The sequence below is a fragment of the Pangasianodon hypophthalmus genome, chromosome 4 (genome assembly GCF_027358585.1).
Source record: "Pangasianodon hypophthalmus isolate fPanHyp1 chromosome 4, fPanHyp1.pri, whole genome shotgun sequence".
NCBI classification, from domain to species: domain Eukaryota; kingdom Metazoa; phylum Chordata; class Actinopteri; order Siluriformes; family Pangasiidae; genus Pangasianodon; species Pangasianodon hypophthalmus.
In genome coordinates, this window is record NC_069713.1 from 3,890,821 (window position 1) to 3,918,415 (window position 27,595).

The 27,595-nt window shown below is 39.2% G+C and overlaps 1 protein-coding gene across 1 annotated transcript in view; it reads right to left on the reverse strand.

The window, feature by feature from the left end:
* The window catches only part of ptprn2 (protein tyrosine phosphatase receptor type N2), a 235,150-nt gene that overhangs the window by 180,013 nt on the left and 27,542 nt on the right, over positions 1–27,595 (reverse strand). The window contains exons 2-3 of the mRNA XM_053233318.1: positions 25,402–25,452; positions 243–356 (exon numbers count right to left, since the gene is read on the reverse strand). Of these exons, the coding sequence (XP_053089293.1) occupies positions 243–356; positions 25,402–25,452 (165 nt within the window). The remainder of the gene's footprint in view (positions 1–242; positions 357–25,401; positions 25,453–27,595) is intronic.

Sequence of the window (27,595 nt, forward strand, 5' to 3'; positions counted from 1 at the left end):
AAATAACCACATGGTGCTGTGTTGCCATGGGAACCGTGATGCAATTCACAAAGAGGAAAACATGACAGAAGTCTGTTTATTTAGGAAATTCTGGGGGAGCACTGAATGGTCCATACCAGAGACCCAAATTTCCAACCAGGAGGACAGACAGGAAGAAAGAGAGAGAGACAGGAAGAAAGAGAGAGAGACAGGAAAAAAGAAAGAGAGACAGGAGGAGAGACAGACAGTTGAAGGAGTGATACCTTGCTGGGCGAGTTGTTGAAGGAGGTTCCTCAGACGCTGCAGTGTTGCTGGAGATGCGTCGTAAGTGTAAAGATCTGAAACAGGAAACCACTGACATTGACCAAACACGCCATCTGCAACACACACACACACACACACACACAGAGTCAGTAAAATATTTGTGATATCGCTATTCATTAACTAACTGTTATTAGCAATCTGTGCTTTACAGAAGGAACAGAGAACATATGATATGTAAATTACAGTGAACGTAGCTAATGCTATGCTTTCCTTCCTTACACAAATTACACACTGCTCAGAGCCACTTCCCAGTGCATTATGGGAATCCCTCACTGGAAAATCACGTGTTAAGACATGTTGTTAGCATTTGGGTTGTTTTTTTCTTTTAGACGGGTAAAGAAACACATCACATGTGAAATTTACACATGTGGTTTTACACACACATAACACATGGTATGTTTTACACATTTTTACATGTAGTGCATGTGAATTTATATTCACACACACGTATTTTAAAAACCTCTCATGTCACCTTTAAACCTAGCCTACACTCTGTTCCGTGTGCCAGCCTTCTGGATTTACTAGATCAGTAAATACTTTTGACCATGACAACAATCACGACGACGGCGGGAAGTTTTAAGAGAGACAGCTGATCAGTGTGATTAACGTCGCTGTGTATAAAATCGCTGAAAGTTTTCCAGTTCGAATTGGAAACCTGATGGACTGAGATGTTTTGGCTCTGACGTGCCACCGAGTGAATGTTGCATTTCAATCTTCCAGATCTACATAAGATACACAGCGAGTGTATGAACAGTGTGCAGAAGCAGCAGCGGTTTGTCCATTTCTTTACCTGACTGTCTGTCACTCACTACACCAGTATCTTTACCTGTCTACCTGTCTGTCTCTTCTCCTCACCTGTTTAGAGACAGACAGCTACATAGGAACAGAGACACATGTCACTTTATCTGTCATTCTCTTTATTTGTCTGTGTTACTTAACCTGTCTGTCTGCTTAACTGACATGTACCTTAATGTTTTTAACAGGTAAAGATACAGGCCATACATCTCTCTCTCTCTCTCTCCCTCTCTCTCTCTGTCTCTCTTTTCACATTCTGTAACAGCTTTTTTCTTTTTTTTGACAGGCTTTAGATAAGAGCTCAGGTCATCAGCATGACTACACACACACACACACACACACACACACAAACATTATCAGTCCCCTTCCTTATCTTCCCATCACACTGGACGCAGTGTCGCTTTATAGGGCGTTGCCTAGCAACTCAAAGATCGACTTCATAATTCAGCGGCTATCTGTCTGAGAGCAGGGGATTGTGGGTAATTCAGCTGTCCTCGACAGGAATACAAATGGCCGTGTAACCGTCTGAGATCAGATACTGTCACTCTCTGAACGGCTGTCATCTACAGCGTGTACAGCCACCGTCTCCGCTCCGCGTCTGACAGGTGCCGAGAGAGACAGACAGGTAAAGAGTCAGAGACAGACAAGGTGGACATGTGTGAGACAGGGGCGGTGAAGACAGGAAAACATTTTCTTAAATGAGAATTTACAAAGGAGATTACAATTAAATTAACAGCATTTAAGCTCTGCCCCTTTACCCCAGATCTGTCCATTTCCTCTCTATCTAAACACCTCAAGTATGACATCAACCCCACGCCGGTCTCCATAGCAACCTCGCTCACCTTTGACTGTCTTCATCTTGTTTGTATATTGCAGGAAGTCTGCAGGACTAATCCCACACTAATTACAATTTAAATTTAGAAATATAGACACGGATGTGCTTTTCTCTTCCTGTTACTTACACACACACACACAGAGCTAGCAGTGTAAGAGCAAGAAACGTTGGCAGGAAAATCTGTCAAGAGCCTGTCCAACACTACACTCCCACACACACACACACACACACACATATACACAGTCTAAATATGTCACTCACACACTAATGATCCTCTTATATAACTGCAAGTCAGCTGTGTGAAGATGTAATGAGCCTTCTACAAGCACGTTATACCTGGTACCAAAGTACAGAGACAGACAGGTGGAGAGGTAACGAGACAGACAGGTGGAGAGGTAAAGAGACAGGTAGAGAAGTAAAGAGACAGACAGGTGGAGAGGTAAAGAGACAGACAGGTGGGCAGGTAAAGAGACAGACAAGTAGAGAAGTAAAGAGACAGACAGGTGGGCAGGTAAAGAGACAGACAAGTAGAGAAGTAAAGAGACAGACAGGTGGGCAGGTAAAGAGACAGACAAGTAGAGAAGTAAAGAGACAGACAGGTGGGCAGGTAAAGAGACAGACAGGTAGAGAAGTAAAGAGACAGACAGGTGGAGAGGTAAAGAGACAGACAGGTGGAGAGGAAAAGATGCAGACAGGTAGAGAAGTAAAGAGACAGACAGGTGGAGAGGTAAAGAGACAGACAGGTGGGCAGGTAAAGAGACAGACAGGTGGAGAGGTAAAGAGACAGACAGGTAGAGAAGTAAAGAGACAGACAGGTGGAGAGGTAAAGAGACAGACAGGTAGAGAAGTAAAGAGACAGACAGGTGCAGAAGTAAAGAGACAGACAGGTAGAGAAGTAAAGAGACAGACAGGTGCAGAAGTAAAGAGACAGACAGGTGCAGAAGTAAAGAGACAGACAGGTGCAGAAGTAAAGAGACAGACAGGTGGAGAGGTAAAGAGACAGACAGGTGCAGAAGTAAAGAGACAGACAGGTGGAGAGGTAAAGAGGCAGACAGGTGCAGAAGTAAAGAGACAGACAGGTGGAGAGGTAAAGAGACAGACAGGTAGAGAAGTAAAGAGACAGACAGGTGGAGAGGTAAAGAGGCAGACAGGTGCAGAAGTAAAGAGACAGACAGGTGCAGAAGTAAAGAGACAGACAGGTGCAGAAGTAAAGAGACAGACAGGTGGAGAGGTAAAGAGACAGACAGGTGCAGAAGTAAAGAGACAGACAGGTGGAGAGGTAAAGAGGCAGACAGGTAGAGAAGTAAAGAGACAGACAGATGGAGAGGTAAAGAGACAGACAGGTAGAGAAGTAAAGAGACAGACAGATGGAGAGGTAAAGAGACAGACAGGTAGAGAAGTAAAGAGACAGACAGGTGCAGAAGTAAAGAGACAGACAGGTTAAACAAATTTTTTAAAAAACTGATTTCAGTGTGTGCTACAGTGACTGTACTGCACACACACACACACACACACACTTGGCTTTTCTATCCGTCTGACATGCTAAACTCAGTAAAAAACTTAGAAAAACACATTTTTTCTGATCATCTAGTGATTGTAGGGACACATAACACTCTCCATTGGGTCCTCACAAAGATCTGATTACACGCACACGCACACACACACACACACACACACACACACACACACACACACACACCGTGACTCTGAGAGTGTGAGAGTGTATTTGTGCAGTGTGAGCAGCAGAGGGAGCTGAGTGATCTGAGCAAACGCCCTCACGTCTGTTTCTCTATGTGTTACTGAACATTAAACCTGTTCACATTTTCCTTTAGCTGCTTTTCGATTCTCTGCAATAAATGTTTATAAAACTCTTGAATCAATGTTCATTCATACAAAGAGACAACAAAGGCATCCAATGAACAGAGTACAGAATAGCGTTAAATAAAGAAGCATCTGATAAAAAGAGGTTTCTATTAAAAAGAGGTGTTCAATAAACAGAGGTGTACAATAAACAGAGACATCAAATAAACAGAGGCATCCGATAAACAGATGCGTCCAATAAACAGAGGCGTTCGATAAACAGAGGCGTCCAATAAACAGAGGCATCCAATAAACAGAAGCGTCCTATAAACAGAGGCATCCAATAAACAGAGGCATCCAATAAACAGAGGCGTCCTATAAACAGAGGCATCCAATAAACAGATGCGTTTGATAAACAGAGGCGTCCGATAAACAGATGCGTCCAATAAACAGAGGCGTCAAATAAACAGATGCGTCCAATAAACAGAGGCGTCCTATAAACAGAGACATCAAATAAACAGAGGCGTTCGATAAACAGATGCTTCCGAAAAAACAGAGGCGTTCGATAAACAGAGACATCAAATAAACAGAGGCATCCGATAAACAGTGCGTCGATTAAACAGAGGCGTCTAATAAACAGAGGCGTCTAATAAACAGAGGCGTCCTATAAACAGAGGCGTCCGATAAACAGAGGCGTCCTATAAACAGAGGCGTCTAATAAACAGATGAGTCCTATAAACAGAGGCGTCCGATAAACAGAGGCGTCCTATAAACAGAGGCGTCCTATAAACAGAGGCGTCTAATAAACAGAGGCGTCCTATAAACAGAGGCGTCCGATAAACAGAGGCGTTCGATAAACAGAGGCGTTTGATAAACATAGGCGTCCGATAAACAGAGGCGTCCGATAAACAGAGGCGTTCGATAAACAGATGCGTCCGATAAACAGAGGCGTTCGATAAACAGTGCGTCGATTAAACAGAGGCGTCCAATAAACAGATGCTTCCGATAAACAGAGGCGTTCGATAAACTGAGGCGTTCAATAAACAGATGCTTCCGATAAACAGAGGCGTTCGATAAACAGAGGCATCCGATAAACAGTGCGTCGATTAAACAGAGGCGTCCAATAAACAGAGGCGTCCAATAAACAGATGCGTCCTATAAACAGATGCGTCCGATAAACAGAGGCGTCCTATAAACAGAGGCGTCCTATAAACAGATGCGTCCTATAAACAGAGGCGTCCTATAAACAGAGGCGTCCAATAAACAGAGGTGTTCGATAAACAGAAACATCAAATAAACAGATGCGTCCTATAAACAGAGACATCAAATAAACAGAGGCATCCGATAAACAGATGAGTCCTATAAACAGATGCGTCCTATAAACAGAGGCGTCCTATAAACAGATGCGTCCTATAAACAGATGCGTCCTATAAACAGAGGCGTCCTATAAACAGAGGCGTCCTATAAACAGATGCGTTCGATAAACAGATGCGTCCGATAAACAGATGCGTCCTATAAACAGATGAGTCCTATAAACAGATGCATCCTATAAACAGAGGCGTCCTATAAACAGAGGCGTACGATAAACAGATGTGTCCTATAAACAGATGCGTCCTATAAACAGAGGCGTTCAATAAACAGAGGCGTCCTATAAACAGATGCGTGCGATAAACAGATGCGTCCTATAAACAGATGCGTCCTATAAACAGAGGCGTCCTATAAACAGAGGCGTACGATAAACAGAGGCGTCCTATAAACAGAGGCGTCCTATAAACAGATGCGTGCGATAAACAGATGCGTCCTATAAACAGAGGCGTCCTATAAACAGATGCGTCCGATAAACAGAGGCGTCCGATAAACAGATGCGTGCGATAAACAGAGGCGTCCTATAAACAGATGCGTCCTATAAACAGATGCGTCCGATAAACAGAGGCGTCCGATAAACAGATGCGTGCGATAAACAGAGGCGTCCTATAAACAGATGCGTCCTATAAACAGATGCGTATGATAAACAGATGCGTACGATAAACAGATGCGTGCGATAAACAGATGCGTCCTATAAACAGAGGCGTCCTATAAACAGATGCGTCCTATAAACAGAGGCGTCCTATAAACAGATGCGTCCTATAAACAGATGCGTCCTATAAACAGATGCGTGCGATAAACAGATGCGTCCTATAAACAGATGCGTCCTATAAACAGATGCGTGCGATAAACAGATGCGTCCTATAAACAGATGCGTCCAATAAACAGAGGCGTCCTATAAACAGATGCGTGCGATAAACAGATGCGTCCTATAAACAGATGCGTACAATAAACAGATGCGTGCGATAAACAGATGCGTCCTATAAACAGATGCGTCCGATAAACAGATGCCTACGATAAACAGATGCGTCCTATAAACAGAGGCGTCCTATAAACAGATGCGTCCGATAAACAGAGGCGTCCTATAAACAGATGCGTCCTATAAACAGATGCGTGCGATAAACAGATGCGTCCTATAAACAGATGCGTCCTATAAACAGATGCGTGCGATAAACAGATGCGTCCTATAAACAGATGCGTCCTATAAACAGATGCGTGCGATAAACAGAGGCGTCCTATAAACAGAGGCGTCCTATAAACAGATGCGTACGATAAACAGATGCGTACAATAAACAGATGCGTCCTATAAACAGATGCGTCCTATAAACAGATGCGTCCTATAAACAGAGGCGTCCTATAAACAGATGCGTCCTATAAACAGAGGCGTCCGATAAACAGAGGCGTCCTATAAACAGAGGCGTCCTATAAACAGAGGCGTCCGATAAACAGATGCGTCCTATAAACAGAGGCGTCCTATAAACAGATGCGTCCTATAAACAGATGCGTCCGATAAACAGAGGCGTCCTATAAACAGATGCGTCCTATAAACAGATGAGTCCTATAAACAGATGCGTCCTATAAACAGATGCGTCCGATAAACAGATGCGTCCTATAAACAGATGCGTCCTATAAACAGATGCGTCCTATAAACAGATGCATCCGATAAACAGATGCGTCCTATAAACAGATGCGTCCTTTAAACAGAGGCGTCCTATAAACAGAGGCGTCCGATAAACAGATGCGTGCGATAAACAGATGCGTCCTATAAACAGATGCGTCCTATAAACAGATGCGTCCTTTAAACAGATGCGTCCTTTAAACAGATGCGTCCTTTAAACAGATGCGTCCGATAAACAGATGCGTCCTATAAACAGATGCGTCCTATAAACAGATGCGTCCGATAAACAGATGCGTCCTATAAACAGATGCGTCCTTTAAACAGATGCGTCCTTTAAACAGATGCGTCCGATAAACAGATGCGTCCTATAAACAGATGCGTCCTATAAACAGATGCGTCCTATAAACAGATGCGTCCGATAAACAGATGCGTCCTATAAACAGATGCGTCCTTTAAACAGAGGCGTCCTATAAACAGAGGCGTCCGATAAACAGATGCGTGCGATAAACAGATGCGTCCTATAAACAGATGCGTCCTATAAACAGATGCGTCCTTTAAACAGATGCGTCCTTTAAACAGATGCGTCCTTTAAACAGATGCGTCCGATAAACAGATGCGTCCTATAAACAGATGCGTCCTATAAACAGATGCGTCCGATAAACAGATGCGTCCTATAAACAGATGCGTCCTATAAACAGATGCGTCCGATAAACAGATGCGTCCTATAAACAGATGCGTCCTTTAAACAGATGCGTCCTTTAAACAGATGCGTCCGATAAACAGATGCGTCCTATAAACAGATGCGTCCTTTAAACAGAGGCGTCCTATAAACAGAGGCGTCCGATAAACAGATGCGTGCGATAAACAGATGCGTCCGATAAACAGATGCGTCCTATAAACAGATGCGTCCTTTAAACAGATGCGTCCTTTAAACAGATGCGTCCGATAAACAGATGCGTCCTATAAACAGATGCGTCCTATAAACAGATGCGTCCTATAAACAGATGCATCCGATAAACAGATGCGTCCTATAAACAGATGCGTCCTTTAAACAGAGGCGTCCTATAAACAGAGGCGTCCGATAAACAGATGCGTGCGATAAACAGATGCGTCCTATAAACAGATGCGTCCTATAAACAGATGCGTCCTTTAAACAGATGCGTCCTTTAAACAGATGCGTCCTTTAAACAGATGCGTCCGATAAACAGATGCGTCCTATAAACAGATGCGTCCTATAAACAGATGCGTCCGATAAACAGATGCGTCCTATAAACAGATGCGTCCTTTAAACAGATGCGTCCTTTAAACAGATGCGTCCGATAAACAGATGCGTCCTATAAACAGATGCGTCCTTTAAACAGAGGCGTCCTATAAACAGAGGCGTCCTATAAACAGAGGCGTCCGATAAACAGATGCGTGCGATAAACAGATGCGTCCGATAAACAGATGCGTCCTATAAACAGATGCGTCCTTTAAACAGAGGCGTCCGATAAACAGATGCGTGCGATAAACAGATGCGTCCGATAAACAGATGCGTCCTATAAACAGATGCGTCCTATAAACAGAGGCGTCCTATAAACAGAGGCGTCCGATAAACAGATGCGTGCGATAAACAGATGCGTCCTATAAACAGATGCGTCCTTTAAACAGATGCGTCCTTTAAACAGATGCGTCCTATAAACAGATGCGTGCGATACACAGATGCGTCCTATAAAATGAGGCGTCCGATAAACAACACAGATTTCTATTTATGTCCATATAAATTTAGATTCTGGAGTGGCTAGAAATCAATAGCCTTTATATTTGCATATTATTTTTAGGAAATGCGTTAATTCTGCTTTCCCTCACCCATAATATTACTGAGATCCACTACATTCTCTGAATGTCCATAACAACCTTCAGAGAACAAATCAAGCAAAACAAACAGTCCATATGGGTGCTCATGTCACTTATTTTAAATTAAAAAGACAGGAACAGACGGATGGAAAAATCCAAACCTTTCGACATCACTGAGCAAAACTAAACCGTAAAGAATTAAACATGTCTGATGATATTTTCATTTTTTTATATTTACCTGATAAACAAAATGGAATCCGAACACAGCAGGGTTCATGCTAAGGAGTTACTATTAAAGATCTGTAATTAAAGATTACTGTAAACCTTCATGCATTCAAGCCAAAACATATCATTTTCTGACTTTATTTATTTCTAAAAGAAAAATCAACTGGGACTGTTTAATGTTTACATCACAGCGCTGATGAATTCTGGATTCTGATTGGTCAGAAGGTGTTGATTAGTTCTCTAGAACAGCAGCTCTGACAGTAGCTATGGTTTATATTAATGCACTCATTTTAATACGTTATCGTTTCTATAGTAACAGCTCGTTCACAGCGACGTGTACGAAAAAAGTATGATGTGTCGTTCTTTAATTAACACATATTTGGAAACATTGGCAAATTGCTGAGGTATAAGAGGAATAAAACACTTCAGGATGTGCTGTTATGGGAAAATAATCAAGCTCGGGGTGGTAACAGTGACTCCGCTTCATCACAGCACCCTGCTGTTGATTATTTTCCTGTAACAGCACACCACAGTGTTGTATTCCTCATGTAACAACTATGTTCTAACCATGCATCATTTTTATGCTTATCTGTTTAGTCTGCTAGAAATTATTTTCTAATCTTATCTGATGTGATATCTAACTTCATCAGCAGTCCTGTCACTGAGGCTCCATGTTGAAAGAGTCGATAATGTGAGACTGAGTCGTCACTCAGCAATCAATACATTTACATTTATTTATTCAACCTCCACACGATTCACCAAGAGAGACTTACAAGTGGGACAGAATTTGACCTGAGCATAAGGATGAGCAGAAGAAGGTCTAAGCTCTCTCTGATGGTGCTTGGATTTGAACTCACAGCCAGCTTGCCATTTATAATCATGTAATAACAATGAAATAACAATGTAACCACTATGAAATGATGTATATGCTAAAATTGTTCAATTTGATCTAAACTTAATCAGTAATCCATCCACTGATCCTCCATGGTGATGGAGATGCTGAGCCGTCACTCAGGAACAGCAGCAAAGTCAGGAATTATACTTTACAAAGTCATTATGGCCTCATGTAGCTTTTACTTATTAATATAATGTTCATATTATTCAATTCAATTCAATTTTATTTGTATAGTGCTTTTAACAATGGACATTGTCACAAAGCAGCTTCACAGAAATAAATACATTCATATTAATTTAAACCAAAATATTAATATTACCATATTACTACAATAAATTACGTTATGTAAAGGTACATAGTTCTATCTAATGAGTTTATCATACAGTAAAGCCGCCATTATTTACCTATTTTACTTTTTGCTGAACTTACATGTTTTACTTAAGTGGAAATCCTAACCTTAATTTAAATACGTTGATCTAAAGAAGTACAATTTTCAAGGGACAGGTGAGAAATTATACTAAGTAAACATCATTATAACACAAGTACTGCACAAAACACATGATCTAACACGTATATAATCATCTGCACTGCATATGTGTTATGTTAAACACCCATAAATAAATATGTATTCATAATATATCTGTCACGTGTAGCTCACCAGCTGAGCAGGTGACTGTGGGATTTAAACACACACCTTCCTGGTGATCAGCACAGAACCCGGACCTTAATTTCCATTTACTTGCAAATAAACATCCATCATGCACTTTATCCTTAGAGAATAGAGTAACAACTGTATAATGACTATGCACTCTCCTTAACAGCTGTTCTCTGAGTTTCTCTTTTAAAACACAGCACATTCATCATTTTAGTCCAAATATAATTAATCCACTGAGGAAAGAGTACACACAAGTGAGCTTCGGGAATTCGTTCATTTGAAATAATTTGTTTGTCAGATACATTTATCCAAAACAAGCATAAAGCTGAACTGTTAAAAGTCAAGAGTTCAGCAGTGGCAGTCTGGGGATTTGAACCGACAACCTTCTGGTCACAAGACTTAAACTTCTGCCTCTCTTTTTCTAACTGAGACAAGCCATTTTAGAAAAAGTGTCATGACTATGTAATAACTATATAATAACCATGTAATAACATGTAATAACTATGTAATAACCATATAATAACTATATACTAACCATGTAATAACTACAAAAGAAATATGTAACAGTAAATAATATATATAATATATATAAAATATATATTTTTTTATTTTAATGATTAATTTATGATCTTTACATACAACTGATGTCAGCAATTTTTTTCTGTATTATTAAGACAAAGATTTACACATTTGATATCAATTTGCAAACCCATAAACATGACACAGACCCACCGTCACCTTATTTATACACCTAAAATATTTCCAAACAGCCAAAAGTGACAACATCTGAGGTCTGGAAGCATCAGGTCAAGAATATACGAGTGCACTAGATCATTAAGAACACAAAAAGGAAATAAAAGAACATTAAACTCAGAGGCTCAAACCTAACACATGACCTATATACATTTAATAATGGTAAATTTATAATTTATTACATTTTGTCAGAAGGTGTTGATTAATTTTCTATAATTTTCTATTCTTGCCCCCAATGGGCTTCTCTTAGTGCTTGTTGTAGTTCCCATTTTTGACCACTAGGTGCAATAATAACTCTATTAATAGGCTCTATGAACTCTAGAAATAGGGCAGTGAGCAGATCTGGATCCAGAAAGGCGAGCAAATTTAAAGACAATCAGCTTCTATCTGTTAAATAGCAACATTTTTTAATTCTTGGTCACTCAAAATAGCTCATTAACGTTGTTGTTGCTGCTGCTGCTTTTTCAGCTGCTCCTGTTAGGGGTCGTCACAGCGGATCATTGGTCCGTGTATTTGATTTGGCACAGTTTTTATGCCACATGCCCTTCCTGACACAATCCTCCCCATTTTATCCGGGCTTGGGACTGGCACTGAGAGCGCACTGTTGCACACAACCCCAGTGGCTGGGAATCGAACCCGGACCGCAGTGGTAAGAGTGCTGTGGCCTAACCACTAGTCCTTCAGGGACCCAAAATAGATCATTAATATTTCAACATAATTTTGAATGAGGACTTTATAAAGCTGAATATTTGTTGAATGGCTGATATGTCTGGTGGGGAGCTGCACAAGATGACACTATGGAAGAGCTGCCAGTGGTGTTTCCCAGTTTTGACCCTCACCAGTATTCCTCGTTTTAATTGATGCTGCCTCACACACTTGCGTCCTGCCCTCACCCACCATACGTTACAAAGAGCAACGTAACCTCACACAACTCTATCATGGGGCATCTAGTGGGCAATTTATGAATGGTTACGTTTAAGCTGAAGGACAAGGTTCATGCTCGCAGTTTTATTTACAACCATAAGGCTATTAAATATACAGCTAAATACTCTAAATCTCTAACAAGAGGTTTAGAGACACTGAGACACCGCAGTTTGATATGTGAGGACAAAATAAACTACAATCTCTAAGGACATAACAAGCATTAGCATTAGCATAATTTGTTAGCCTCAAACTGACAAGGAAAATCAATTGTACAACACAAGCAAACCACTGAGCTGCACTAATGAAGACAAAGAAGGAGCGGGAGAGGACGAGGACACACCACTGTGCAGCGCTGAAAGAGCTGAAAGTTCAACAGTGCACCTGACTGTGGCTCTCTAATCAGACTGACAATGTTATAGATGAAATCTTCCTCTATTTCAATAAGAATGTATTAGTTGATTAATAATGAATGGAATAATGAGCCACAACACTTCCTGGTTTAGTCTCCGCCCCTGACCTGTCACTGGTTTATTTTAACGTGGCTAATTAATTGTCTATTTAGTGTAAAATCCAATCCAGGCCTCGTCTTATACAGTCTAATGTATGCATTTCTGAGCTGTTAAATTACCTGTTAATGTTTGGTGTGATTTGTGTTTGCTTTTTGTGTTATAGTGAAATAATCAGCGATGGGGTGGCGTGATGAAGTTACTGTTACCACCCCAAAGTGCTTTATTCCTCTTATACCACAGCAATGTTCAAAGGATGACAATTCTGAATTTATTCTCACAGCTGCAGCGTCCCAGGCTCGATCCTGAGCTCAGGTTACTGTCTGTGCGGAGTTTCACACTGTAACAGCTGTGACTCAGGGAGGTTGTTAGGATCCATGTGCTGGAGATTTATTAACAAGAAAGTCCATAATCCAAAACTCGATAATAATAATAAACGGGGGAAAAAACAGCGATCATAATATTACCAATTCCTGAGGACAAATCCGGTCAAAAGGCCAGGCAAGGCTCTAAAACATGTTTCAAATGAAATCCAAATGGGTAAACAAGAAACAAGGAAAGGGTCATGTATAAAGGAACTTACACGAAAGGTAAACAATCGGCAAGGCTTCGCATTGAATATCTGTGAACATGTGTTTTATTTATTACATAATGATGATGATAAAGAGTCTTTAAAATTCCAGAGAGAGTGCCCTCTGGTGGCGTGGTGGTGAACTGTCCCCGAAGTTCTCCTCATGACCGTGGTGGTTTCCTTCGAGTTCTCCGGTTTCCTCCCATCTATCAAAAACATGCTGGATTAGTGACGCTAACTTGCTCCCAGGTGTGTATGAGCGTATAAATGTGTGTGTGTGAGTGTGTGTGTATGGGGTCTGCGATGGATTGGCATTCCATACTGGGTGTATTCCCAACTCACACCCGGTGTTCCTGGGATACACTCCGGCTCCACCACCACCCTGACCAGGACATAGTGCTTACAGAAGATGAATGAATGAATAATTCTTTAGTTCAGTGTTAAACCTTCAAAAATGGTTTAAAAAAATCATCAATCAAAAAGGTTTTTTAAGGTATTAAAAAAAATACATATTTTCTTCTACAGCACCAGTTCTGGCACTTTTTTATTGTAACCGGAGCTGCATAGGAGCTCCTGGTAATAAAATAGAATTACGCTAGCAATAATCCCTCATGCTGCTGACACTGATAAGAATAATCTGTCTCAGTTACAGCCCTCTCGTCATCTCATCTCTGCAGATCTGTGCAGCTCTGTTAATACGATCCGGCATCAGGAGAAACATCCAGGGTGATTTGTGCTGTAATATTATTTCTATCTGTTCCTGGATAAAGAGATGGAGTGGCATTGTGGCAGAGGAAGAGGAGTAGAAGATGAAGAAGAAGAAAAGGAAGAAGAAGAAGAAGAAGAAGAAGAAGAAGCCAGTTAGCCAGAACCTTTGCTGCTCATTAGCTTTTACTCTACTTCCTGTTTCACTCTCTCTCACCTAGCTTAGCCTAGCTTAGCTTAGCTTAGCCTATCATGCCACTGTTGCCAGTTGGTTTGGGTATTTACTTGTATTTGTAACATCCCTGTGTTCATTTTAATTGAACTCGATCTCATGTAAAATGCTTACAAGGTCGAATTGTTGAATACAAATAAAATCTTAACAAAAGCTACAAACACTAACCTTAACTCTAACCTTAACTTTTGTAACTTTTAATATAAATATATTCATGCAACTTGTTATGAATTTGCAGGCGTGACATCATGTTGATTAGGTTACAGTGTTAATGAAAATGTTATCATTTTATTCAAATCCTTTTCTAACCTGATAACCAAGTGGTTCATTCTTTGCACATCCATTACTTCCTCTACTGCTCTTTTCACTATCATTCTATATTATTGCTGTCATTACTGTTTTATTATTACACATAATATTACACACTAGATTATTATCAGAGTGATTAGTGGTCACTGAGCAAGTCAGAGTGGCAATCACATGAAAAAAAACAATTACAGAAATGTTCCAGCTGTCTCAGCTGCTCGGTTCTACACTGCTTATTTTCATCCGAGAAAAATCAGATGTTTCTGTAATTGGTTTTTCAGATGATCACCACGTCGGCGTACAGAGTGAGCATTTCTCAGAATGATAACGATCTACACACCGACGTGATGCTCAATAAAAATTCTGTCCATCTACCAAAAATTTCTATGTTTATCTCTGAAATTCAAAGACCAGACAGAGCAAGTCCTCAGAGCCCTCAGCGGTGTCTTCACCCTCCTCATCAACAGAACACGCTCTCAGTCTGACTTCACTCGGAGCCTCGTTCAGGATAAGTCAAAGTTTACAAAGTGCTGTAGCATGAGACAGAGCAGTGAAGCTGCTGAACCCTCTTCACATCTCTGACCTTCATTACAGGGATGGAGACAGATGAACACCTAAAGTTCCTTTGTGTATTGTTACATCCTGAAAACTGCCAGGAAGGATATAGTAACTCAAATAATTACTCTTTACAGCCATGGTGAGCAGAAAAGCATCTCAGCAGGCACAAAACATTGAACCATGAGGTGGATGAGCTACAACAGTTGAAGACCACATCAGGTTCCAGACTCACCAAAACATAGGTTAGAAAAAAAAATCATCTGGTCTTTTTCCAGTCTTCAACTGTCTTGTTTCGGTGAGTCTGTGCCCATGATAGACTCAGATTCCTGTTCTTGGCTGAAAGAAGTTGAACCTGATGTGGTCTTCTGCTGTTATAGTGACAGGGTCATGTGATGTGGTTGTAGTCTGATGGGGCTGATGAGAACTGAAGTCCATGGTGGCCATATTACAGCCGAATCTGGCGCTGATGTGATAGCGGTTGGCTTTTGGTGGCTGCTGGGTGGGAGCTGGCAGGTGACCAAATTGTGGAGAAAAATTGTGACACAAGAACGAGCCAGTGTAACTCTGTGAATCAGAGCAGACTGTGACTGTGCAAATAACCTGAGATAAACCAAAAGAATTCTGTATGCACACTGAGCCATTAAATTAGCTCTAGCACTGGAAGGCTACAGGGATTTTTTTTTTTACCAAGGACACATAGACTATTCAAATCAGGAATGAGCTTCATTAAAAAAGTTGAAGAAGAAGAAAAAGAGCTCTGTAAGCATTTTACACAATGACAGGTCCAAAAGTCTGAGTGTAATACCAGGAACATTTTTTATTAAATTACTGTATATTTCTCAAATCACTCTGTCATTCTTCAGTATTGCAAAGAACAATGTGATGATTATTGCAGTACATCACATAGCTGATTATCAGCACATGTCCATCACAGGCAAAAGGAATACTGAAATTTACTGTCTTATTTCTTTATATCAACTCAACACATCATGTGACTGGTATTCTTATGACTTGTTGTTAGAGATCAGACTCTGTGTTTTGCATCACTGAAAATGAAGCTTTCTGAAATTGCAAAGTCACTCGCTCTTTTGGTTAAAGCTCTGCGCATCATTATCTTCTCAGACTTTAGTCATCTTCTAGTTTGGTCATGGTTCCACCTCATCACCTGTAGCTCTTTATTGGTTCCTCAGCTTGTCATTATGCTTTTTCTTGTGTAACTGTGTGTACATATAGTCCTTGTACATATTGCCCTTTGTATTTCCTCGCCCCATAGATTGTTTGATGTGTGTCTGATTTCTTGTAGTTCTAGGACCTGTGTTTGTTTTGGGGATTAGTTTAGATTTTTTCCTTGCTTAGTTAAAGTTTTGTTTTTGATCTGTAGTCATGGATATAATCCAGTTTTCACTTTTCCACCATCTTAGTTGAGTAAACCTGGCTCACACTTACATTCTTGTCAGTTTCATCTCTCGAACCTCTGTCAACATTACATTCACGTCCTACTCTTGTTTAATTTATCTGCTATGTTACATGTTTTTTTTCTGGCTAATTCCTGGAGTATTCCTGTAATGATGGCCCAAATTGGACCCTTACATTTTGCCAAGTGCACTAAAGGCAAATTCCACCATCTTGGTTAAGGTATAAACAGGGAACGAACTGAGGTTTTGCAGAGAGTGCAGCCTCTGTGACCACTAGGGGGCACCCAGGAGGCAAAATATATATATATATAAAACAGGGTAGATGTGCATAGGTGGTGTTAGCTTCCACTTACATACATGTACATCTAGTTCAGTATATGAATTTAATTCAATATTAAAAAACAACAACTGCTGGGCACTCAGAAAAGAACTTACTGAAGTTATCGAACTGTCATCACGCAGAATGCTCCTCCCAGTATCATGGTGTTTAAACTATTTAAGTATTAAATAACTCACGGTAGACTTTATCTAAAATCTTGCAAATCTTGAGGTTTTCTCTCATAGGAGCTTGTGCATCAACCAATCAGAGAGCTCCTGGGCTTCCTATCCTTCATATCAACTCCAAAAGCAAAACACCATTTCAAAACTCCAAAAATGAACTATTCAAATGGAAAACTATCCTTCCATCATTACAATGCTGGTACTGTGATTAAAGTGATGACAGAACATAGCATACTTCACTACCTCCACCTCTGTGCTCAAGCGTTACTCTTTCTTTCTTGCTTTCTTGCCATAATGAGACGGGAGATTTGTGTGAAACGGCCAGGTCAATAGTGCATAGACGGTCCATAAAGTCTGATAGAGCTTCAGTGAAGTGGAAGAAAATTATTGTGTATGAGCCACACTTTCATTCAGCGGTGAATTGATGCAAGATCCTGTCGTCTTTCAGTCGTCTGGTAGCAAGACTTACACCGGGCTTTCATTACGTGTTCATAAGCATCTACGTAATATGACTTTATCCTTACATGAAAGAAAAAAATAATAATTATCATTACAGGTTAACTGTTTAAGATAGTTACTGAATCCAGTAAGAGCATATTAATAAAGCTTTAGACTATCCATTCTAATCCAGATTACTTAGCCAGCATATGGGCTTAAGTGATATTGTAGAAGGTATACATTAGTGCTTCGTAACCTTGTTATAAATGTAACACTGATTAGCATTTTAGTTTGAGGAAATATAAATCCCTCATTAGGCTGAGATATGGGCTTCTTAAATAAGTGAAGCATTGCAAAGGTCCTTCTTAATGTAAAGGCATTAAGTGAGGAATAATACACAATGAGTGAATGCTGTTATAAAATATTATATAAAATAAAATAATCCATGACGTGATACGTGATGGTCATGTGACGCAAAGTCATGAATTACAATTTGTAATTTATTAATGATTGTCATGTCATGCATTTTAACTGTTCATAGTTATAGCCTCTCTTTTTTCTCTTTCTTGAAGTTAAGAAGACAAAAATAACACGCAGCGTGTCATGTTACAGAGAAACCGCAAAGCGTAAACTCCTCTGTCCTGAAGATGTTGAAAAAACTTCAAGTCACAGACTATTACAAAGCTCTGACACTGGAGACTCCTTCCATAAATGTCAAATAAACTCCTCCTTACAGAAAACGTCATCATATCAATGATTATACTGTACATTTTTTTTTGTTAAATATCAACATGTTCTTTTTTTGCTTATTGTGAATGGGCTGTTACTATAGAAACAAGAGCGTATGATAATGAAAGCATTAATATAAACTCATAACCTGTAGCCAGAACTACTGTCACTTCCGAAGCACTATGTTGCTTCTATATAAAGTAGATAATATAAAAGGTAATATAACAGAATTATGCTATAAAAAAATTCTAATCATTTGACAACACTAACACACAAAAGCATTAAATCACCACACTTGAATTTTCAATGTAGGAAATCATCAGCACTAGATTCAAAAGCTGTGAACATATTGGCTAAACATATATACCCAGCAAATATTTTATAAGTCTGTTTGTGTGAAACATTTTGTCTCGAAGCTGTATTTGTTCATTCCAGAGGGACGCAACAGCAGAGCCGAAAATTAGACATTCAGGAACTGAACCAGAACAAATAAATGAAAGCTGAAATGTTTAGAAGGAAGTGTGATTAGCCTTTGTTCTGCCCTTTGAGATTCCTGCACAACACAGCTGGTGATCAAAAGTGACAGCACAGGCGAAGAGATCTGACACAAAACCTTCTGAAAAGATTCTGAGTATTTCTTACACATCATCCTCCACTGCACAATTTCAGCAATAAAGAACACTAATACCAAGAACAGCAAAAAATATCCCCATGTGTTCTTCAATCTATCAAAATATCAAGAAGACATCAGTTGCCACACATAAAACATGCCAGCAAGATTGCACTAAAAGTCCCATCATTCACTGCAACAACACAGTGATGAAGGTGAAAGCAACTCAGAACTGGAAGTTTTCAGTTTTCAGTTTTAATAAACAGTGCGTTAAATTCTGAATCTGAGGAAATAAGGCAAAAATTATTCACTATTGATGGAATATTTGATAGATGACCTTCCTATTATGGACATTTGTTCTTAATTTTGTCAGTTATATAAGATATCTGTAACCTCCTGGGGTAAATTCAGCAAGCTAGCTATAATCTCCTGGGGTAAATTCAGCTAGCTAGCAGTAACCTCCTGTGGTAAATTAAGCTAGTTAGCATTAAACTCCTGTGGTAAATTCAGCTAGCTAGCAGTAACCTCCTGTGGTAAATTCAGCTAGTTAGCATTAAACTCCTGTGGTAAATTCAGCTAGTTAGCACTAAACTCCTGTGGTAAATTCAGCTAGTTAGCATTAATCTCCTGTGGTAAATTCAGCTAGCTAGCAGTAACCTCCTGTGGTAAATTCAGCTAGTTAGCATTAAACTCCTGTGGTAAATTCAGCTAGTTAGCATTAAACTCCTGTGGTAAATTCAGCTAGCTAGCAGTAATCTCCTGTGGTAAATTTAGCTATCTAGCTTAACTTTAGGTGGATATAATCATAACCTCCAGCTGTGTGATTCCACATTTTCGGTGTCATTTGTATCCCATTGATAATACCGGGGTGGAAAATATTTGCATAATTGTACTTTGTTACTACACATTTTTGTGTATTTATCCTTTACTTGATTATTACTGAAACTGAATATTACTCTTACTCAGTTACATTTCCAAGAAAAAAACTTCCTTACATTTTTATTTAGACCTTCCAAGTACTTGTTACAAATTTTGATGGTCTCTTCTCTCATCTAGCGAATGACTGTACATCATACATCAATAGAACAGGCTCAGTTTTGCTTTCAATCATTTCAGTTTAGTGTCCAGTCGAGTTCATCAATGTTGAAAAAACGATCCAGAATCATGCTAATTCTTCATCTGCTGTGACCTTTTCATGCTACACAGTGTAGTTAGCGCTATAGCTATACATGTGCATTTGAAGATGGATAATCCACCAGACTGCAGTCTGGAACTTGAGGATGAGTGTACCTGACCCTACCTCTGTAAAATGTCTCAATATGCTGGAGTAAATAAAGTCTTGTATGAAATGAGATGTCTCCTTCACCTCCCTAGAAGGCATGAACTCCATCTAATTCGCAAAAGCATGTTGAGTTGTTGCGTTTTGCTCAATTGCTAACATGCGCTGGCTATATTCCTTTGCTAATTCCTGGTTAGATTAGCATCCAATGCTATAGCTTACATAAATTGGTTAGGCGGCAAGTCAAATTCTAGCTAATGGTAAATATTGATTATTTATAGGATATGTTACTTCTGATTAATTCATTAGCAAACTGTGTACCATTAGTTATGCATATGAGACTGAAGGATGTTTTCAGACAAAATGGTGTAGCTGCTTTAAAACAAAAAACCTTCTAAAAGATTTTGATAAGCAGTAAAAGTTACTTTTCACATGAAAACATGATTTAATTAATCTCATCTTATTTTTTAACACTTGAGTGCATTTAAAAGTAGCAACTTTTTACTTGAGTACATTTTTTGGCTGGATTCTGAGACATTATCTATACCTTCACTTAAGATAGAAAAAACCTGAGTAATTGTATTTTGTTACTAAAGTATAAGTCAAGATATTTATAATTTACTTGACTGTTCTTGTATACTTATCTAATTATATTTCCAAGAAAGAAAAACCTATACTACGCAAATCTCAGCAACCTCCTGCAATAAGTTTAGTTATTAAAAAGTTATTTTGAGACCATCATTTTTCCCAGAGTGTGAAAGTGGATGTGTGTGGCACTGAACATCACGAACCTTTCCTTTGTGACCGAAAGAGAGTTTCTTTTGTCGTGCTATCTTGGCAGGAATGTTCCTCAGATTCTTGTCTTGATTTTGACCCTCACTGACACAGCACAGGAATAATAAATTGACTAGTATGCTACACAATAAAACATCAGGCTTCAGTTTCAGCTACAAAACACTCACATTGACACACACACACACACACACACACACACACAATTTCCACCCGGTAAATCAATAACCATCTCGCAGACCTGATGAATCCTGAACTGTTTGGACTGGTGCTGATTGTATCCACAGCCAGCTGTCAATGCCTGCACACACTTCCTGAGAATTGAACATATTTGATGGCTTGGCATGAGTCCTGTTTGCTTGTCAAGCTAGACAGAAAGCCTGGAGATACTGTAGATAAGGTCTTAAAATCTGCAAAATTTGTCTTCAAAATGATGCAACCATGTACAAAAATGTTAGAATTGGGTCCACCTGCTTCAAAACTAGTAATAATTCTAACCAGAACGACTGAATCCATTGGACTGAATTTTACACATGTACAGTCCATAATCCTAACTATTTGCAACTTGATATATAAATTGGTTGGTGTTCATTTTTATGAATTTGGCATCATGACATATCAGTATCATGCATCATGTATCTGTAATATCAGACAAAGTATAGCAGAATTACAGTTTAATTCAATTCAATTCAATTTTATTTGTATAGCGCTTTTAACAATGGACATTGTCTCAAAGCAGCTTTACAGAAATAAATGGATTCACAAAAATATATTGTAAATATTTGAATTTATCTCTGAGATGATATGAGGAAGAAACCTTGAGAGGAACCAGGCTCAAAGGGAACCATCCTCATCTGGGTGCAATGGATAGTGCAATTATAAATAAATTCCTTCTATTATTGTGTACTATATGGACAAATAGTGCAATTGTGCAACCAATAAATTCATCACAGTTTTTGCAAGAAGTCTGGTTGGTTAAAATCTATCCACTGTCCACTGATGGAGTCCTGAGTACGAAGCTGCTCGTGGCAACTGCAGCCCCAAAGCCACTACAGCAATCGCAGTCCCAAGCCATTACAGTACAGCTCCCCATATGTGATCCCCAAGCCATCTCCACAGCCCCCAGGTGGCACCATCCCCAGCAATCCAAACAGTTCTTCAGCTGACAGATATGTAGTGGAAGAGAGCAGTGAAGCTAAAAGTTCTAGCACGTGCTAGAACCACGGTACTGAGACAGGAAGGTGGAACAGACAGTAGGCCAGCAGATGAGGATCACAGGGTGTGGGGTGTAAGAGGGACGAGGTTGTAACACACTTTAAAAGTGAGCACCAGGACATTGAAATCATTCCGGTATTGGATAGCGAGCCAGCAGAGGTGTAGCTACAGGCAGGCAATTGCTTGGGAGTTTTGAGATGGTCTTCTATAGGCCAGCACCGAGTCCATAAAAAAGGCTAATCTCATAGTGCAGAATTCCCCCAAAACCTCAGATGGGCAAAGTACAATGCCCTCTAAACCCACATCTTGCTAGCATGAAGAGCATGAAGAAGCATAACTGTGGTAAGTGAACTTTATTAGTAACATTAGCATTATCATTAGTAACTGAAAGCAAAAAGTTGTACCAGTGCCGCTTAAAAAACAGGTTTATTTGTAAATCATTCGCAGGAACATTTACACAATAAAAGTGTTGTTCATAAAAATCCAGTTAGTTGGGAAAAAAATGATCGCATCCTACGATTCACTTCTGAGGTTTTGTAAATTGATGCACTAATGTTAGGCAGGGCTCTTTGACTATTTAGTCGTCATTTTGTCACTTTCTGGTCTTTAGCTTTTATGGAGGTTTGTGGGCGTGGTTAAATGTAAATCAGCTGTGCCATGAATGAGCTTCTTAATTTATTTTCTGATTGGCGTTCAAAATGTGCACACGAGGATGAAATTTTCAGCGAAACTTTTAGAAATGTGATGAAACTTTTTGTTCAGTTTGTCAGAACATTTGAAAACTAGTTAATTAAAAGATTGACAAGTGAAGCCAAATGTTATTTTTTAGAAAAAGGAAGTGCCATGCTATATGTGGTGCCCAGACTAGATTGTGTCTTGACTGTCTTGTACTGGGAATAATCATCATTTATAGCGAATTTGCTGCTGTGTTTGCTATATTTGTTCAAAACTGTGCATAACCCACAGTGTATTTCAAACCCGCTCTTGGCTCACTCTTCATCCTGCTCTCTGCTAAGTTTAACACGGGAGCATCTCAGTGTATTTTACGCCCACAGACTCTGTAAAGCTATTGATCTTCTCCAGTCCTCAAGCAGCACAGGAAGCGTGGTTAAATCAGAGCGACGTCCAGAACCATGCAGTCTGATTAGAGCAGACGGTAACAAAACACACCAAACTAGATTTCTCACAGTCTGAACCCCAGGCTTTGATTTGCAGCCTCTGGGTGATACTTCAGTAGTGATCTCATCCCAGTAGCTATTTTTAAAATGACCATAACTGCTCTTTGTTGATAGGTTTGATTGTTCATTTTAACAGGTTGACACTAAGTCAAGTTGATGATAATCATAACCATATATCAGCCAATCATGTAGCAGCATGAACAATGTATAACATACAGATACAGGTCAAGAGCTTCAGTTAATGTTCACATCAATCATCAGCATGCGGAATAAAGGTGATCTCAGTGACTTTGATCGTAGCATGCTTGTTGGTTTGAGTATTAACTGCTGATCTCCTGGAATTTTCACACACAGCAGTCTCAAGAGTTTATACAGTATGGTGCGAAAAACGAAAACCATCCAGTGTGAGGCAGTCCTGTGGGCGGAACCGCCATGTTGTGGTGAGGTCAGAGGAGAATGGCCAGACTGGTACGAGCTGACAGAAGTCTACTGTAACTCAAATAACCACTCTTTACAACCATGGTGAGCAGAAAAGCATCACAGAATGCAAATCTTCAGGCAGAAGACCACATCAGGTTCCACTCCTGTCAGCCAAGACCAGGAATCTGAGACTACGTTGGGCACAGACTATCCGAAATGGGATAGCTGAACATTGGAAAAAAGACCAGGCGAGGTCTTCTGGATATATTTATTCATCCCACATCTAATAAATAAATAAAATAATTAAATAAATAAATAAATAAATAAATAAATAAGAATCAGTCAGAAAGATAGATGGGCCTGGCAATTAGCAGCTAATCTCACCCAGTCTCCCTCTGTGCTCTTTCTGTTATATTATCTGTTCACTAAACAAAGCCTTGCATTGGCAGGAAGCCCAACCTCTCGGAGCACCTCTGAGACCGACAAAACACGTCATTCTTATTCACTCTTAAAACAACTGATAAAGCACAGCACAAAGGCAGGGATGAGCAGAAAGGAAGGTTTCCAACTCCCCGAGCGTGCGTCTGCATATTATTTCTCTGTTGAAGAAACTCCCGGAGCACTCGGGCCTCCACTCCTCACTGCACTCCTTTAATTAAGCTGAACGATTTACCGTGCCTCTTATTGTTTTTTTTTTATTTCTTCTCCCGGCGTAAATCACTTCAGCACTGCAGCAGAACGCTGGGGAAATCACGGAGCACGACTCTGCTCTGAGAAACCGCACAGAAATGATCAATTAACTGCCTGAGAGCCACTGACTCACGGACAAACACGAGAGAACGAGCAGAAAACACTGAGTCAACAAACTGCTTTTCAAATTCAAAGTCAATCAGCGAGTAGGTGAAAGTGAAGGGGGCGTGGCCTTTGTGTATGTTAGTCCCAGTGAAGGGGGCGTGGCCTTTGTGTATGTTAGTCCCAGTGAAGGGTGCGTGGCCTTTCTGTATGTTAGTCCCAGTGAAGGGGGCGTGGCCTTTGTGTATGTTAGTCCCAGTGAAGGGGGTGTGGCCTTTGTGTATGTTAGTCCCAGTGAAGGGTGCGTGGCCTTTCTGTATGTTAGTCCCAGTGAAGGGGGCGTGGCCTTTGTGTATGTTAGTCCCAGTGAAGGGGGCGTTGCCTTTCTGTATGTCAGTCCCAGTGAAGGGGGCGTGGCCTTTCTGTATGTTAGTCCCAGTGAAGGGGGCGTTGCCTTTCTGTATGTTAGTCCCAGTGAAGGGGGCGTGGCCTTTCTGTATGTTAGTCCCAGTGAAGGGGGAGTGGCCTTTGTGTATGTTAGTCCCAGTGAAGGGGGCGTGGCCTTTGTGTGTGTTAGTTCCACTTAAGGAGGTGTGGCCTCTAAATTTGTTCATCTCAGTGAAGGGGGCGTGGCCTCTGTGCTTGAAAATAATCAACTAGTGGTGTGTTGTGATGAGGCGGTGTTACTGTTTCCACCCTGAAGTTGATTCGTTTCCTATAACAGCACATCCCCAACTGTTTTATTCCTCTTAAATCACAGGAACTTGCCAACAGTTACCATTTTTTTAAAAATTAACTAACATTACGTGTGTCATGTTACAGAGAAACCACAAAGCGTAAACTCCTCTGTCTAGATGTTAGGAAACGTAAAGTTACAGCTTTACCTCTGACACTGGAGACTCCTTCCATAAATGTTAAATTACAGAAAACCTCACCATATCAACAATTACACGAGGCATACACATCCCTGTGAATGAGCTGTTACTATAGAAACGATAACGTATTAGCACGAGCTCATTAATATAAACCTGTGATTTGCAGCTGCACTACTGTCAGAGCTGCTGTTATAGAAAATTAATCAACACCTTCTGACCAATCAGGATCCAGAATTCAACAGCGCTTTGGTATAAAGATACAAATTTGGACTTACCATTGACGCAAACCTCATGCAGCTCACATAGATCATCCTCAAAGAGGCAGCCTGAAAGCACACACACACACACACACACACACATAGTCATTAAAGGGACAAAGAAAAACACAGCATTTATAACAAGCTGACAAACTAAAGTGCAGTAAATGTCGGAGTGTACAGACGTTAATGAGACGTGAGGTTTTATTCATTACTGTAATATTCTAAATGTAATCAACGCTAAACTCGGCTGTGTAATTATTAATCTAAATCTTAAACTCACAAACATTTACACAGTCTGTGCACATCTTACACTGAGCCTAAAGCAAGGCTACAGGAAGATGAGGAAGATGAGGAAGATGAGCTCATTTGAAGCTGATTTGTTTAAAACTACACTGAGATGAATAAAACCAGAAGTGAAAAATCTGCAAAATCTCGAATAGAATCTGTCGTTCTGTCAGTGTGATGTAGAACAACATTCATCCACGAGGTGTGTTTTTGTACAGTGAGAACAGTGAAACAGCGTCAACAACGGCATGCTTCATTCTTAACAACTAACTCTAATAAACTGTACTAACTCTAATAAACTGTACTAACTCTAATAAACTGTACTAACTGTAATAAACTATATGAATGGTAATAGACTATTAACTGTAATAAACTGTACTAACTGTAATAAACTGTACTAACTGTAATAAACTATATGAATGGTAATAGACTATTAACTGTAATAAACTGTACTAACTGTAATAGACTATTAACTGTAATAAACTGTACTAACTGTAATAGACTATTAACTGTAATAAACTGTACTAACTGTTATAAACTGTACTAACTGTAATAAACTGTACTAACTGTAATAAACTGTACTAACCGTAATAGACTATTAACTGTAATAAACTGTACTAACCGTAATAGACTATTAACTGTAATAAACTGTACTAACTGTTATAAACTGTACTAACTGTAATAAACTGTACTAACCGTAATAAACTGTACTAACTGTAATAAACTGTACTAACTGTAATAAACTGTACTAACTGTAATAGACTATTAACTGTAATAAACTGTACTAACTGTAATAAACTGTACTAACTGTAATAAACTGTACTAACTGTAATAGACTATTAACTGTAATAAACTGTACTAACTGTAATAAACTGTACTAACTGTAATAGACTATTAACTGTAATAAACTGTACTAACTGTAATAAACTGTACTAACTGTAATAAACTGTACTAACCGTAATAGACTATTAACTGTAATAAACTGTACTAACTGTAATAAACTGTACTAACTGTAATAGACTATTAACTGTAATAAACTGTACTAACTGTTATAAACTGTACTAACCCTAATAGACTATTAACTGTAATAAACTATTAACTGTAATAAACTGTACTAACCGTAATAGACTATTAACTGTAATAAACTGTACTAACTGTAATAAACTGTACTAACCGTAATAGACTATTAACTGTAATAAACTGTACTAACTGTAATAAACTGTACTAACCGTAATAGACTATTAACTGTAATAAACTGTACTAACTGTAATAAACTGTACTAACTGTAATAAACTGTACTAACCCTAATAGACTATTAACTGTAATAAACTGTACTAACTGTAATAAACTGTACTAACTGTAATAGACTATTAACTGTAATAAACTGTACTAACTGTAATAGACTATTAACTGTAATAAACTGTACTAACTGTAATAGACTATTAACTGTAATAAACTGTACTAACTGTAATAAACTGTACTAACTGTAATAGACTATTAACTGTAATAAACTGTACTAACTGTAATAAACTGTACTAACTGTTATAAACTGTACTAACTGTTATAAACTGTACTAACTGTAATAGACTATTAACTGTAATAAACTATTAACTGTAATAAACTGTACTAACTGTAATAAACTGTACTAACCCTAATAGACTATTAACTGTAATAAACTGTACTAACTGTAATAAACTGTACTAACTGTAATAGACTGTACTAACTGTGATAATCTGTATGAACTGTAATAAACTGTACTAACTGTAATAGACTGTACTAACTGTAATAAACTGTACTAACTGTAATAGACTGTACTAACTGTAATAGACTGTACTAACTGTAATAATCTGTATGAACTGTAATAATCTGTATGAACTGTAATAAACTGTACTAACTGTAATAAACTGTACTAACTGTAATAGAC